A 13,082-nucleotide genomic window follows, 5' to 3' on the forward strand; every position below is an offset into this window, starting at 1 on the left:
TCAGTTTTTCAATTAGTTCTGTAATTAAAAATAACTTTGAGCAATTACAGTTCTTCAATATCAAATCTACGTTAAAACTTCAAAAACCTTCTCAATGGCTATTTAAACAACAGGAGACAAAGGCAATGTATAATGTCTGGCTTGTTGGGTTCAAATCCCATGGCAGCGAGTAGAATTTAAATTAATTTAGTAAATATGGATCCAAAGCTTCAGAAAGGCTGACCATGAAACTATCATCGATTGCTGTTAAAACCTATCTGGTTCACTAATTTATTTTAACTCTGAAATCTGCCATACTTTCCCAGCCTGGGCAACTTCTAGCTCCAAGTCCACAACACAGTGGTTGATTTAACTGCATGCGATGGCCTAAAGGGCTGCCCAACTCAATAGCAATTAGGGATAGGCAACAAATTTCTGGCCTTGCTAGTCACTCACACATTCCATATTAAGAACAAAAGACAGTCAACATATTGTTCCTAGACTTTTCTACTTAAATTGGTTCAGTAAACTACTTGGTTAGGTCATTTAACTGTGTTTATTGTCTGTTATCACAACCCTGGTAGGAATAGCACTGGAAATCAAGCCCTACTATGCTGTAAGTGTGAAATACAGTATTACTAATTTTGAATCTCAAGAATAGTTAATACCTGACTGAGGCCACTGTCTAAGATAAAAAGGAAACTCGCACCAGGTTTCATCAATGAGCAAGAAAAACAAAGCTTATTTCTTATAACAAACTTATCCTCTAAAATGCGGCAAAAACAGGTAGTAAGTAATATAGCAACTTAATGCAAATCCCCTTTAAATCCAAACAACACAGGGAGAGGCGATGGCCTAGTGGTATTATTAGGGCGGCACGGTGGCACAGTGGTTAGCACTGCTGCCTCACAGCGCCGGAGACCCGGGTTCAATTCCCGCCTCAGGCGACTGACTGTGTGGAGTTTGCACATTCTCCCCGTGTCTGCGTGGGTTTCCTCCGGGTGCTCCGGTTTCCTCCCACAGTCCAAAGATGTGCAGGTCAGGTGAATTGGCCATGCTAAATTGCCCGTAGTGTTAGGTAAGGGGTAGATGTAGATGTAGGGGTATGGGTGGGTTACGCTTCGGCGGGGCGGTGTGGACTTGTTGGGCCGAAGGGCCTGTTTCCACATTGTAAGTAATCTAAACACATTCATTGACACAAAGGACAGAACAGAAACAGTCACTTCAGGAAAATTTGTGGGGAATACATAGGTTAAAAGGCTGTGAATTCAAGTCCAATCCAAAAGGGGAAATGACATGGACTTTTCCCCAGAAGTTCGATTTTGTTTTTTGCTGATGCTATCAAGTTGATATTGACTGCGATGATCCTCAATTTGGTCGACAGTTAGACCTGGGTCTTGCCTCTAGTTGGAAATGTTCTTCCTTTTTGCAAATTGTTGAGTGTTGTTACTTTTCTTTTCACAGAGGAGAGCCGGAGTTGAATTTTGGTTCTGACAGGCTCAAAGGTCTGAGCCACAATTGTGCTCTTCCATTTCAGCTGTGTCAAACTGCCACTTTAAACCAATCCAAATGCTGTTGCTGAACAGCTGCCCTTTTTTGCAAAGGCAACTAGTGCCAGTATAAAAGTACGGTGTCCAGTTTCAGCAGAGCAAAGTGTCTAATAATCCAAGCTTCCATTTACCAGTTTATATTTCCAAAGAGTTCTCTCTCTAAAGTTCAGTGCATTGTAAACATGAAATAATGTTCAATGATCATTCACTCTTTGAACACTTAGTACTTTGTTCCAGCAAAATGAACAATTTTTACATTCAACATTTTACTTGCATTTATGTTTGAAAATGTTTCAAATGTCAACTTTACTGGATTTCCTACAAAGACTTAACAAATCCTATTTAATCATGCTTTCTATCTGTTGTATTATTGCAGTTACCCCAGAAAGGCAAAGTGCCTTTAAAATAGTAAGATGTCATCTCAATGTGTAATGTCAATAATAGAAGTCCTCGCCTCACCTTCAGTAGTCTCAGTGCAATGGAGTTATTGCACTCTGTATCCATTGTGGTCTGCCATGTATAGTGTTACAACTATGTAATATAGCTGTAAAATCACTAAGTATAAGGGCACAGACTGTGTAAAGTTTGTGATCTTAGAACAGTGCAAATAGTCAATACTGTTAATAACTTCAAAACATCTGTCCCAACAAGAACCAAGCCTTCATGGTGTATGTTACAAGGGCTAACAAATAGGGAAACACTCAGACCATAAACATATGGTTGAAAATGGAATAGTGTGGGATACATAGGCTTCAGATCGGTTCCACAGTTCGGCGCAACATGGAGAGCTGAAGGGCCTGTAGTGCGCTCAAATGTTCTATGTTCTATATCAGATTGGTCATAGTAGTTGACCAAAGAAATCTCATCACTATCAATTATTGTAATACAGCATCTTGGTGGCAAAAGAGAAATTTTTCTTTGTATACCTTGGTTGGAGTCCCAAAGGTAGCTCTTTATCTTCTGTCCAGATCAACATATCTATGATATATCTGAAGATAATAGTGAAGAGTTGCTGGGCTCTTTCAGCCAAACCCACAGGTAATTGGCTTGCAGAATTCTGTGTGAAAACAAATATAATGCTTAGAATGCACATATATGCAGAGTGGCATTCCTATCACACACGACTCTCCTTTTAATTCTTACGCACCTTTCTAAAATAGATGTGTGTCAGTGTATAATGCATAACCTTCTATCTGTAATAAAAATAGAAAATGCTGGCAATACTCAGCAAATTTGCCAATCTCTAAGTTGGCCAGTATCTAAGTTTATATTTCTTCCATCATATATCTGCCTTTATAGGACTTTATATTAGCATGATCATGCACAAGTGCTCCCTCCCCTCAAGTTTGTTAGCGTTATTATTCTCCTAATTATTCAAATTAATCTTCGTATCCTTTCCCAACCCTCTTCCCTTTCATTTTTATGTTGACACTATTCTCCTCTCCTCTTCTGGGTGACCCCCTCCTTGAATTCGTATTGACAGTGGGGATTATGCTCTAATTCTATGCAGGCATTATCACTTCCTATCCAACGCCAATCCATCCCAGTTTCACATTAGTCCAACAGTTGCACTGCTAACCTCATCACCATGCCTCTCACCCTCTTCAGCTTCTTGCAGGCTGTACTCAGTTCAAGCTCTCACTCCACTTCTATACCACTGGTGGTTTCCACATGCTGCTGCTGATCTGAGCAACTAAATAGCACTGTGCACTTTAGAGAAGGAGACCTGACAAGAGGACAGAGAGAATTCCTGTCTGTGGACAGCTGAACTCCATTCGTTCAGGTTGCAATATCTAGAGCAGAGGGAAAAGGGGCAACATTTCAAAATGACCAGGCATCCTTTAAGGACAGCAAAGTGGGGAATTATTTTGTCTCAGAGGGTTGTGCAACTTTGGAACTCTGTCCTTAGAAGGTGAGGCACAGGGTCTATCGACCTCATCTATTTGAGCTAGATTGATTCCATGGCCTGAGAAGAATCTAAGATGATGGGGAGGGGTAGATGGGAATAATAGAATTGAGAACACAAACAGAACAATCATGAGCTTATTGATTGACAGATTAGCCTTGAAGGGTTGAATGGCTTACACTACTTTTAATTCATATATGCTCTTATATGTTTGATATAATACCATGTTTTGTTTGCAAACTGTTCTTTCATTAGAAAGCATAATCACTTCCTAGCCATCACCCACCATACACCCATGAAGGGGAACTTGCCTTTGTTTCATAGCAACTTTGGTATTATTCTCCCCGAGCAAAAACATTAAGGGGAAACAATGGAAGCATTAAAAAATACAAGAGGTTTAATAGAGCAAATGAGAAGAAACTGTTGTCACTGGGTGCGCAGTCAACCAGATGACAAGATTAAGATACTTACCAAAAATACCAGAGGAAACAGAAGCATTTTCTTTTAAAATACAAATTATGACAATCTGGAATGTACTGCTTGAAAGCAGAAAGATGGAAGCTGATTCACAAGAAACTTTCAAAGGTGATTAACAAATAGAGACATAGAAAACGGGAGGAGTACATCATCCAGCTCTTCAAGCCTGTTTTACCATTCAGTATGATCGTCCGACTGAGCATCCTGCCACATTTGGATTTCGACTGGATTTTTCAGGCTGCAACTAGTCCAATTGAATTAGAGTTGAGACTATTGGTGTGGAGATATCATATGGTCCTACACAAAGTATTTCATATTAATACAAAAGCCAAGTATGAGGATGGAGATCTGAAATTAAAACAAAATGCTGGAGAAACTCAGCTAATCTGGCAGTATCCATCGAAAGTGAATCAGAGTTAATGTTTAGGTCCAATATAAATCTCCTTCAGAACTTAAAACTGTTCACCTTGTCGTAGTGATATCAACTTGCATTTAAACAATGTAATGGGGCACAGTCATTCGAAACTTGGATATTTTAAAGAAGTGTCCACAAGCAGCTATAGATGCACAGACAGTTCTAAGAAGGAAATATGTAACAATTGGCTGTGTGATTGGAAAACTTTAGGCTTGTTTGTTGTTTTGGTAACTAGCTTGAATCAGCCAATTAATTTAAACCAAGCCCTTAGATACTGAAAACCTTTAACATTTAAACCTGATGGTTTTGACTGGTAGGAACCAATCCGATTGAAAAGAATTAATAGGTCATCAAGGATATAAGAGATGCAGGCATTTTGAAAAATTGGGAGAGAGCCAACTGCTATCTGAAGAGATAATAGTTTTTTTCTGAGAGCTGCAAAGTTATCTATTCATAAAGATACACAACACTCTTAGATAATATTCTTGACACCAGAAAACCACTAAGGCAGCATTTCGGACAGAGGAAGACAACGGAAGGAAATACAGAAAGTCCAGGGAGATGCATTCTATGTGAACTTTGACAGACTAAGTTTTAATTGATTTTGTTTTCTTATAACTTGGATTTATACAAGCGGGACCTGTGATATTGGAACAGCATACAATTAGAATCCTGTTTTATTCAGGAATAGGTAATTAGGGAGGGATTGTTTGGTTTGTTGGTAATCTGCTAATTTGTTCACTGTTGGAGTTGGATAAATAAATTGTTACTTGTTAATTATAGGGGAGGTGAAAGGTTTCCATTTCATTTAACCACTCCTTTATAACAGATTGGGGAAAGAGCGACTTTTCACACTTCCTTTACACATTATAGGCAAGATGTTTTTAAGTCATTTGCTTTTAGTTCGCAGTGCGGGGGGTGGGGTTAACCTCCACCTTAGTGAATGTCATATCAAGTTTCATTGCTTAGGCACTCAGTGTTGCAAGGAAGAAACAGATCTCTATATATTCATAGCAGTGACTTCCTTTTGGTTCAATCTATGTTTTACACAGAAGGTGGAATCATCAACAGTTGAAAGCGCAAGGAAGAGAATGTGCACAAGGCAGGAGGAAGATATAAAGATGTATACCACCAGCCCCAGTGTCAAAACCTCCTTGCTCATGCCAGAAGATCATTACTTCAAATCCCACTCTACAGACTCCTGCTGGCATTCCCAAGTTTACAACTCAGGCTGCTGCACTGTTGGATCTGCCAACTTTCAGATAAGATATTAATACTGAGAAACTCTTCTTTACTGAAGTGCAATAACACTTGGATCATATATCAGATGCCAAGAGGAAACTATATAAGAATTATAACAAACTTTATTCACTAAACTTGACCAAAACAAGTAAATTGGCCAGTATTTTAAGAAGGTGACAGTCAAAGTGAAGTGCACAATGTTCCTATGCTTGTACCTGGTGTGAGGAATTGCAAACAGTGCAAATACAGCATATTTTATGCTATATAATGGCTGGTTATGTCAATGGGTACACACAAAGCTGATTCAAATTCTTAAAAATTGTAAACTTAAAAAAAAGCATGTGTTGTATCATGCAATCTGTATGGACTGGTAAATGTTTACATGACACTGCTATTCTGGGAAGTGTTCCAGGAAAATCTGATTCAATCACAGCAGATGGCTCCAGTTTATCACAGAAGTGTACTTCAACTCTGGAACACAAATTCCTAATAGTACAAAGTACAATACAAAATAAACATTCAATAATTGTGCAGTAAGTGGTCAGAAACAGACTTGTACTTCAGATTTTAGTGCCTGCAACATCTAATGCAGTTAAGATCAAATTTGAAAGTGCATGCAGCCTTTAAAATCTAAATTACTGAACTCAATTACTCAGAACCATAATAAGCATGAATTACTCTGAATTACTGCGAAAGCACATCTTTCAAATTAAATTTAAGCCTTATTTTTTCCACAAATTCAGCTTAGAGGTATATGCATTGTCCTGGCTATGTCGGCCTTTTTGTGTGGTTTGTGAAACATTGCTTGTTCCATTCCTATTCTGGACCCTTTCCAATGCTCTCTTTTGTTCACTATTGACACCACTCTCACGGTCTCACCTGAAACTGGTGCAATTAAGCAATTTTGCTTCATGTTTCCAGCCTTCTCTCACTATTAATTAATTTATAAGGATGTGGGAGCTGCTGCCAGCATTTCTTCACCACTTCTCATTGCCCTTGAGAAGATGGTGGTGAGCTACCTTCTTGAACCATGTGCTGTAGGTAGACTCAGAATATGTCTACACTGGGTTGACCAAATGCACATTGGATGACTGCTTTAATACCTTTATTCAGTTTATAGGCATGACCAGGACCTCCCAATAATTTCCATTTCAGTTCCCTAACTTCCTCTCATACTCGTTTGTCCTCGGTCTTCTACTGCTTTCTGGTAGGGAACAGCACCTCATCTTCTATTTATGCACTTCACAGCCTTCAGAACTCAACATGGAATTCAACAACTTTAAACCAAAAACTGTGCCGTCCATGTTGTCTCACAATCCAACTTCTTCACAACCCACTTGCACTCCCACCACATATACACAGAGTATGGTTTTCTTGGCTTTGCTTTTAGCAGAGCTAACATATAATTTTGCGAATAACAAATACGCTGAATCATTCTCTCTTCTCTATAGTCATTACCATTTCCCTTTGTCTTACCTTTTGTGACATCCATGATTTTTAATCTCCATTGCACTCTCACCTTCCCCGACGCTTCCTTCTGTTTCATCTTTTTCTACACTATAAAATATCCCTTTTGCGTTTCTCTCTCCACATTTGAAGAGTCGCATTAAACTAGAAATGTTAACATTTTTTCTTTTTCTCCAGTACTTCCCGTTAGGGGTCATGGGTTTCCCTTTCAAAAGATACTCAGGTAAATATAGAGTCATAGAGATGTATAGCATGGAAACAGACCCTTCGGTCCAACCCGCCCATGTCGACCCAATCTAGACCCACCTGCCAGCACCCAGCCCATATCCCACCAAACCCTTCCTATTCATATACCCATCCAAATGCCTTTTAAATGCTGTAATTGTACCAGCCTCCACCACTTTCTCTGGCAGCTCATTCCATACCTGTACCACCCTCTGGGTGAAAAAGTTGCCCCTTAGGTCTCTTTTATATCTTTCCCCTCTCACCCTAAACCTATGCCCTCTAGTTCTGGACTCCCCGATCCCAGGGAAAAGACTGTCTATTTATCCTATCCATGCCCCTCATGATTTTGTAAACCTCAATAAGGTTACCTCTCAGCCTCCAACACTCCAAGGAAAATAGCCCCAGCCAGTTCAGCCTGTAGCTCAAATTCTCCAAGCCTGGCAACATCCTTGTAAATCTTTTCTGAACCCTTTCAAGTTTCACAACATTCTTCCGATAGGAAGGAGTCCAGAATTGCATGCAATATTCCAACAGTGGCCTAACTAATGTCCTGTACAGTCGCAACATGACCTCCCAACTCCTGTACTCAATACTCTGACCAATTAAAGTAAGCATACCAAACGCCTTCTTTACTATCCTATCTACCTGCAACTTCAATTTCAAGGACCTATGAACCTGCACTCCAAGGTCTCTTTGTTCAGCTACACTCCCTAGGACCTTACCATTAAGTGTATAAGTCCTGCTAAGATTTGCTTTCCCAAAATGCAGCACCTCGCATTTATCTGAATCCATCTGCCACTTCTCAGCCCATTGGCCCATCTGGTTTAGATCCTGTTGTAATCTCAGGGAACCCTCTTCGCTGTCCACTACACCTCCAATTTTGGTGTCATCTGCAAACTTACTAACTATACCTCTTATGCTCACATCCAAATCATTTATGTAAATGACAAAAAGTAGAGGGCCCAGCACTGATCCTTGTGGCACTCCACTGGTCACAGGCCTCCATCTGAAAAACAACCCTCCACCACCACCCTCTGTCTTCTACCTTTGAGCCAGTTCTGTATCCAAATGGCTAGTTCTCCCTGTATTCCATGAGATCTAACCTTGCTAACCAGTCTCCCATGGGGAACCTTGTTGAACGCCTTACTCAAGTCCATACAGATCACATCTACCACACTGCCCTCATCAATCCTCTTTTACATCTTCAAAAAACTCAATCAAGTTTGTGAGACATGATTTCCTACGCACAAAGCCATGTTGACTATCCCTAATCAGTCCTTGCCTTTCCAAATACATATACATCCTGTCCCTCAGGATTCCCTCCAACAACTTGCCCACTACAGACATCAGGCTCACCGATCTATAGTTCCTTGTCTTGTCCATACCATCCTTCTTAAACAGTGGCACCACGTTAGCCAATCTCTAGTCTTCTGACACCTCACCTGTGACTATCGATGATACAAATATCTCAGCAAGAGGCCCAAAAATCACTTTCCTAGCTTCCCACAGAGTTCTCGGGTATACCTGATCGGGTCCTGGAGATTTATCCACCTTTATGCGTTTCAAGACATCCAGCACTTCCTACTTGGACATTTTGCAAGGTGTCACCATCTATTTCCCTACATTCTATATCTTCCATATCCTTTTCCACAATAAATACTGATGCATAGTACTCCTTTAGTATCTCCCCCATTTTCTGAGGCTCCACACAAAGGCCACCTTGCTGATCTTCGAGGGGCCCTATTCTCTCCCTAGTTACCCTTTTGTCCTTAACGCATTTGTAAAAACCCTTTGGATTCTCCTTAATTCTATTTGCCAAAGCTATCTCATGTCCCCGTTTTGCCCTCCTGATTTCCCTCTTAAGTATACTCCTACTGCCTTTATATTCTTCTAAGGATTCACTTGATCTATCCTGTCTATACCTTACATATGCATCCTTCTTTTTCTTAACCAACCCCTCAATTTCTTTAGTCATCCAGCATTCCCTATACCTACCAGCCTTCCCTTTCACCCTAACAGGAATATACTTTCTCTGGATTCTCGTTGTCTCATTCCTGAAGGCTTCCCAGTTTCCAGCCGTCTCTTTACCTGCAAACATCTGCCCCCAATCAGCTTTTGAAAGTTCTTGCCTAATACCGTCAAAATTACCCTTCCTCCAATTTAGAACTTCAATCTTTAGATCTGGTCTATCCTTTTACAACACTATTTTAAATCTAATAGAATTATGGCCGCTGGCCCCAAAGTGCTCCCCCACTGACACCTGCACCTGCCCTGCCTTATTTCCCCAAGGGTAGGTCAGGTTTTGCACCTTCTCTAGTAGGTACATCCACATACTGAATCAGAAAATTTTCTTGTACACACTTAACAAATTCCTATCCATTAAACATTATGACAGTCCCAGTCTATGTTTGTAAAATTAAAATCTCCTACCATAACCACCGTATTTTTCTTACGGATAGCTGAGATCTCTTTACAAGTTTGTTTCTCAATTTCCCTCTGACTATAAAGGGTCTACAATACAATCCCAATCAGGTGATCATCCCTTTTAATTTTGTGGCTTTGACAATTCAGTCTTCTTTAGAAGCTATGCTTATTTAATTACTTTTAGGATTGGTAACAAACCATTTTGGAGTAACTTAGGAGCTGTTTCCCTGTACCCCCAAACATACTTTCAGATTTGTCAGCAGGATTCCCGATATTTGTATCCTCAATCTTGAGGAGGGAGGCCACTATGGCACAGCTAGTATGTTTTATATTGGGTTTTTGCAATTGGTTGCAATGACAATGGCAAGTGCAATTTGCACTCGAGAAGTAGCACGTCTTTATATGGGAAGACAAATGCCTAGTTCAGGTCACAGCTGTATGCCACTGAACGCAGGAATATATCAACAGCAGACTGCATGTTTAACCTGGATATATTCTGTCCCACGATCAAGACAGATCGAGCCGAGGTGGCATCAGTAGTTTACAGTTGGGAGGGAGGTGCTCTGGGGGTCCTCAACATTCATGCCAGGCCCCATGATGGGACCTGGTTAAACACTGGCAAGGAAACCTCCTCAAAACTGGCCTCCCTCTGCCGATGAATCTGTCCTCCCCCATGCTGAACAACACTTGCAGGAAGAACGGAGGGTGGCAAGGGCACAGAATATACTCTGGTTGAGGGGGTTTCATGTCTACCACCTAGTGTTGCTCAGTTGCAGTACAACCGAGATTAATTTGTTGATTCCATGCCCACTTTGCTCTTAAATTCATACCTGCCTGGATCTTATCACTGCTCCTCAGATGCTGCCTGACCTGCTGTGCTTTTCCAGCACCACTCTAATGTAAACTCTGGTTTCCAGCATCTGCAGTCCTTGTTTTTACCTAGTTGATTTTAACCCTACTGCGAATCCTCTTGCAAGAATGCCTGCCTTGAAGAAGTTTTCCTCCTCTCTCTACAAGAATCTCAGTGTGTCGCTCTCTTACTGCAACCCCCAGGTCATTTCCTCTGCCATGAAGCTCTTCAACCAGGTCCTGAGACAGACTCGCTACCACAGCCACATTTGTTTTCTCACCCAAAACGTCGATTTCCCTGCTCCACGGATGCTGCCTGACCTGCTGTGCTTTTCCAGCACCACTCTAATCTAGATTCTGGTTTCCAGCATCTGCAGTCTTTGTTTTTACCTTTTATCTTATCACAGCTGTCCTTTATTAAGGGGGCCTGTTAGTGGTCTCCTTTACACTGGGTAAATAAAGCACAAGTTGGGTGACCGCTTCACAGAACACCTACGTTCTGTTTGCAAAGACGACTGAGTTTCCAGTTGCGTACCACTTCAACACACTAGCTTGCTCCCTGGCCAACATCTCTGTCTGAGCCTTGCTGCAATGCCCCAGTGAAGCACAGTGAAGTTGGAAGGGCAGCACCTCATTTTCTGCTCGAGAATTCTACAGCCGTCTGGCCTCAACATCGAATTCAACAATTTTTGAGCTTGAGCTCTCTGATGTCCTTATCCCACTCCGCACACATCAGGCCTTGTTATCACATGGTCTGCTACTACACATGACACGTTGTTAGCTACTAACAGTCCCATTAACAGCTATTCACCCTCCTTGCCTGATTATTATCCACTTGATCTGGCCAACTATTCTTCTCTCTCTTGCATCCATCGTAGAAATGTATTAAATGACATTTAAAAGTCCTCCACTTTCTCAGGAAGTTCATCTATCTCCACCAATCTTTTACTCCACACGAGATCCTCCTCCTCCTCATCCCACTCAACACTCCCTCACCCCTGCCCCGCATTGCCTTTCCCTATCCTCTGCATAAAAACTGACATTTTCCAGCAATTTCTGTTTATCTCTCTACCTTCAATCTTCTTTGTCACCTCTTTAAAAAACTTAATTACATTAGTGAGACACGCACAAAGTCACATAGACTATCCCTAATAAGTCCATGCCTTCCCAAATACATGTAAAATGTCAGGTAGCAGAAGAAAGTCATAACTTTCCAAAGAAAATAATGTATCAAACTACACAAAGATGGTTTGCATGTGGAATGAACTTCCTGAGAAAGTGGAAGACTTTTAAATGACATTGAATACAGTTAATACATCTCTAGGATAGATGCATGAATAGGAAAGGTTTGAAAGGGTAGGGGGCCAGGAGTAGGCTGACGGAACTAGTTTGGAATTAAGTTCGGTACGGACTGGTTGAACCACAGAGTCGTACGCCTATAATAAAAATTGTAACTAATTGAGCTCAAGCTTTCCACTACGTTGATAGAAACAATTATGGAAGATGTGGAATTATGGAAGTTCAAGCTAAGTTTCCATAGCAATAAATATGACTTTTGTCATTTCAATGCAATTGACTGGCAGGAGGAAGGCGAAATTAAGAAAATATTGATCTTTCTGGTCACCATCACCAGACTAGCCACAATCAATGAAAGTTCAAATGGTGCTGGAAAAGCATCTTACCACAGAGTCCTCTGATGCACCATGTTCATGCATTTTACAAGCAGGCCCAGTCTTCCAGGCTTCAACATCTCCACAGTCACAAAACCCCCCTCCATACGAAGAATTCATCTTTAATATACAAAGTGATGTAGAAACATCAGTTTTAAAACAATTAGAAAAATGGCACAATCTTTACTGGTATTCAAACATAATACAACATAGAGAAAGATACCAATTAAATACTTAATCAATATCAGGTTCTAAACAAGATATATAAATCAGGTTTCCTAATAAACACAATTACTGGTTTATTATTAAAACAAAACTTATTCAATAAAGACCGAATAATTGGTTTAACGTACATTGCATCTGTAATATTATCTCTACCTCATCAAAACTTTCTCACAAATATACACTTCAGGAAAAGAGGAGAAAAATTACCTACGAAGATTGACTTTCTTGGGAATACAAAATTTGGCCAACAGATTATCCTTTCAAGCAAAAGAATCAATTGTACGATGCTCTATTGCTCTCATATTCTGGTATGTGTGGTTATGTCACTAATCACGCATGGTTTCTCTGAAGTCTTTCGGACACAGCTTGCTTGGAAACTCCAAACTTGAGATGGTCCTTCCATCACTTTTTTTTTCCTAATGATCAAATAGGATTCACTTTGAACTCAACAAGAGGGTTTTCTTTACGGAAATATTAGCTGGGCTGCATCATTTTAGCAAGCTTTCCTCCAATTATGTTCGTTCTTAGCAGGCCTTCCTCCAACTGATAAAACAAGAGCCTCTCTTCATCAGACACAGTTCAAAAGTCTTGGCAAGAGTCTCTTTATAGAAAAAAATCTCTATTGTCCACAGTGATCTTTCAAAGAAACCACC

General features: G+C 40.5%; 1 protein-coding gene across 2 annotated transcripts in view; it reads right to left on the reverse strand.

Moving 5' to 3' along the window:
• Window positions 1-13,082, reverse strand: part of ubr1 (ubiquitin protein ligase E3 component n-recognin 1) — a 220,515-nt gene that overhangs the window by 186,285 nt on the left and 21,148 nt on the right. For both annotated transcript variants that reach the window (XM_072569440.1, XM_072569439.1), the window contains exons 4-5: window positions 12,217-12,324; window positions 2,456-2,586 (exon numbers count right to left, since the gene is read on the reverse strand). In XM_072569440.1, the coding sequence (XP_072425541.1) occupies window positions 2,456-2,586; window positions 12,217-12,324 (239 nt within the window). The remainder of the gene's footprint in view (window positions 1-2,455; window positions 2,587-12,216; window positions 12,325-13,082) is intronic.

The sequence above is a fragment of the Chiloscyllium punctatum genome, chromosome 4 (assembly GCF_047496795.1).
Source record: "Chiloscyllium punctatum isolate Juve2018m chromosome 4, sChiPun1.3, whole genome shotgun sequence".
Classification (NCBI taxonomy): Eukaryota; Metazoa; Chordata; class Chondrichthyes; order Orectolobiformes; family Hemiscylliidae; genus Chiloscyllium; species Chiloscyllium punctatum.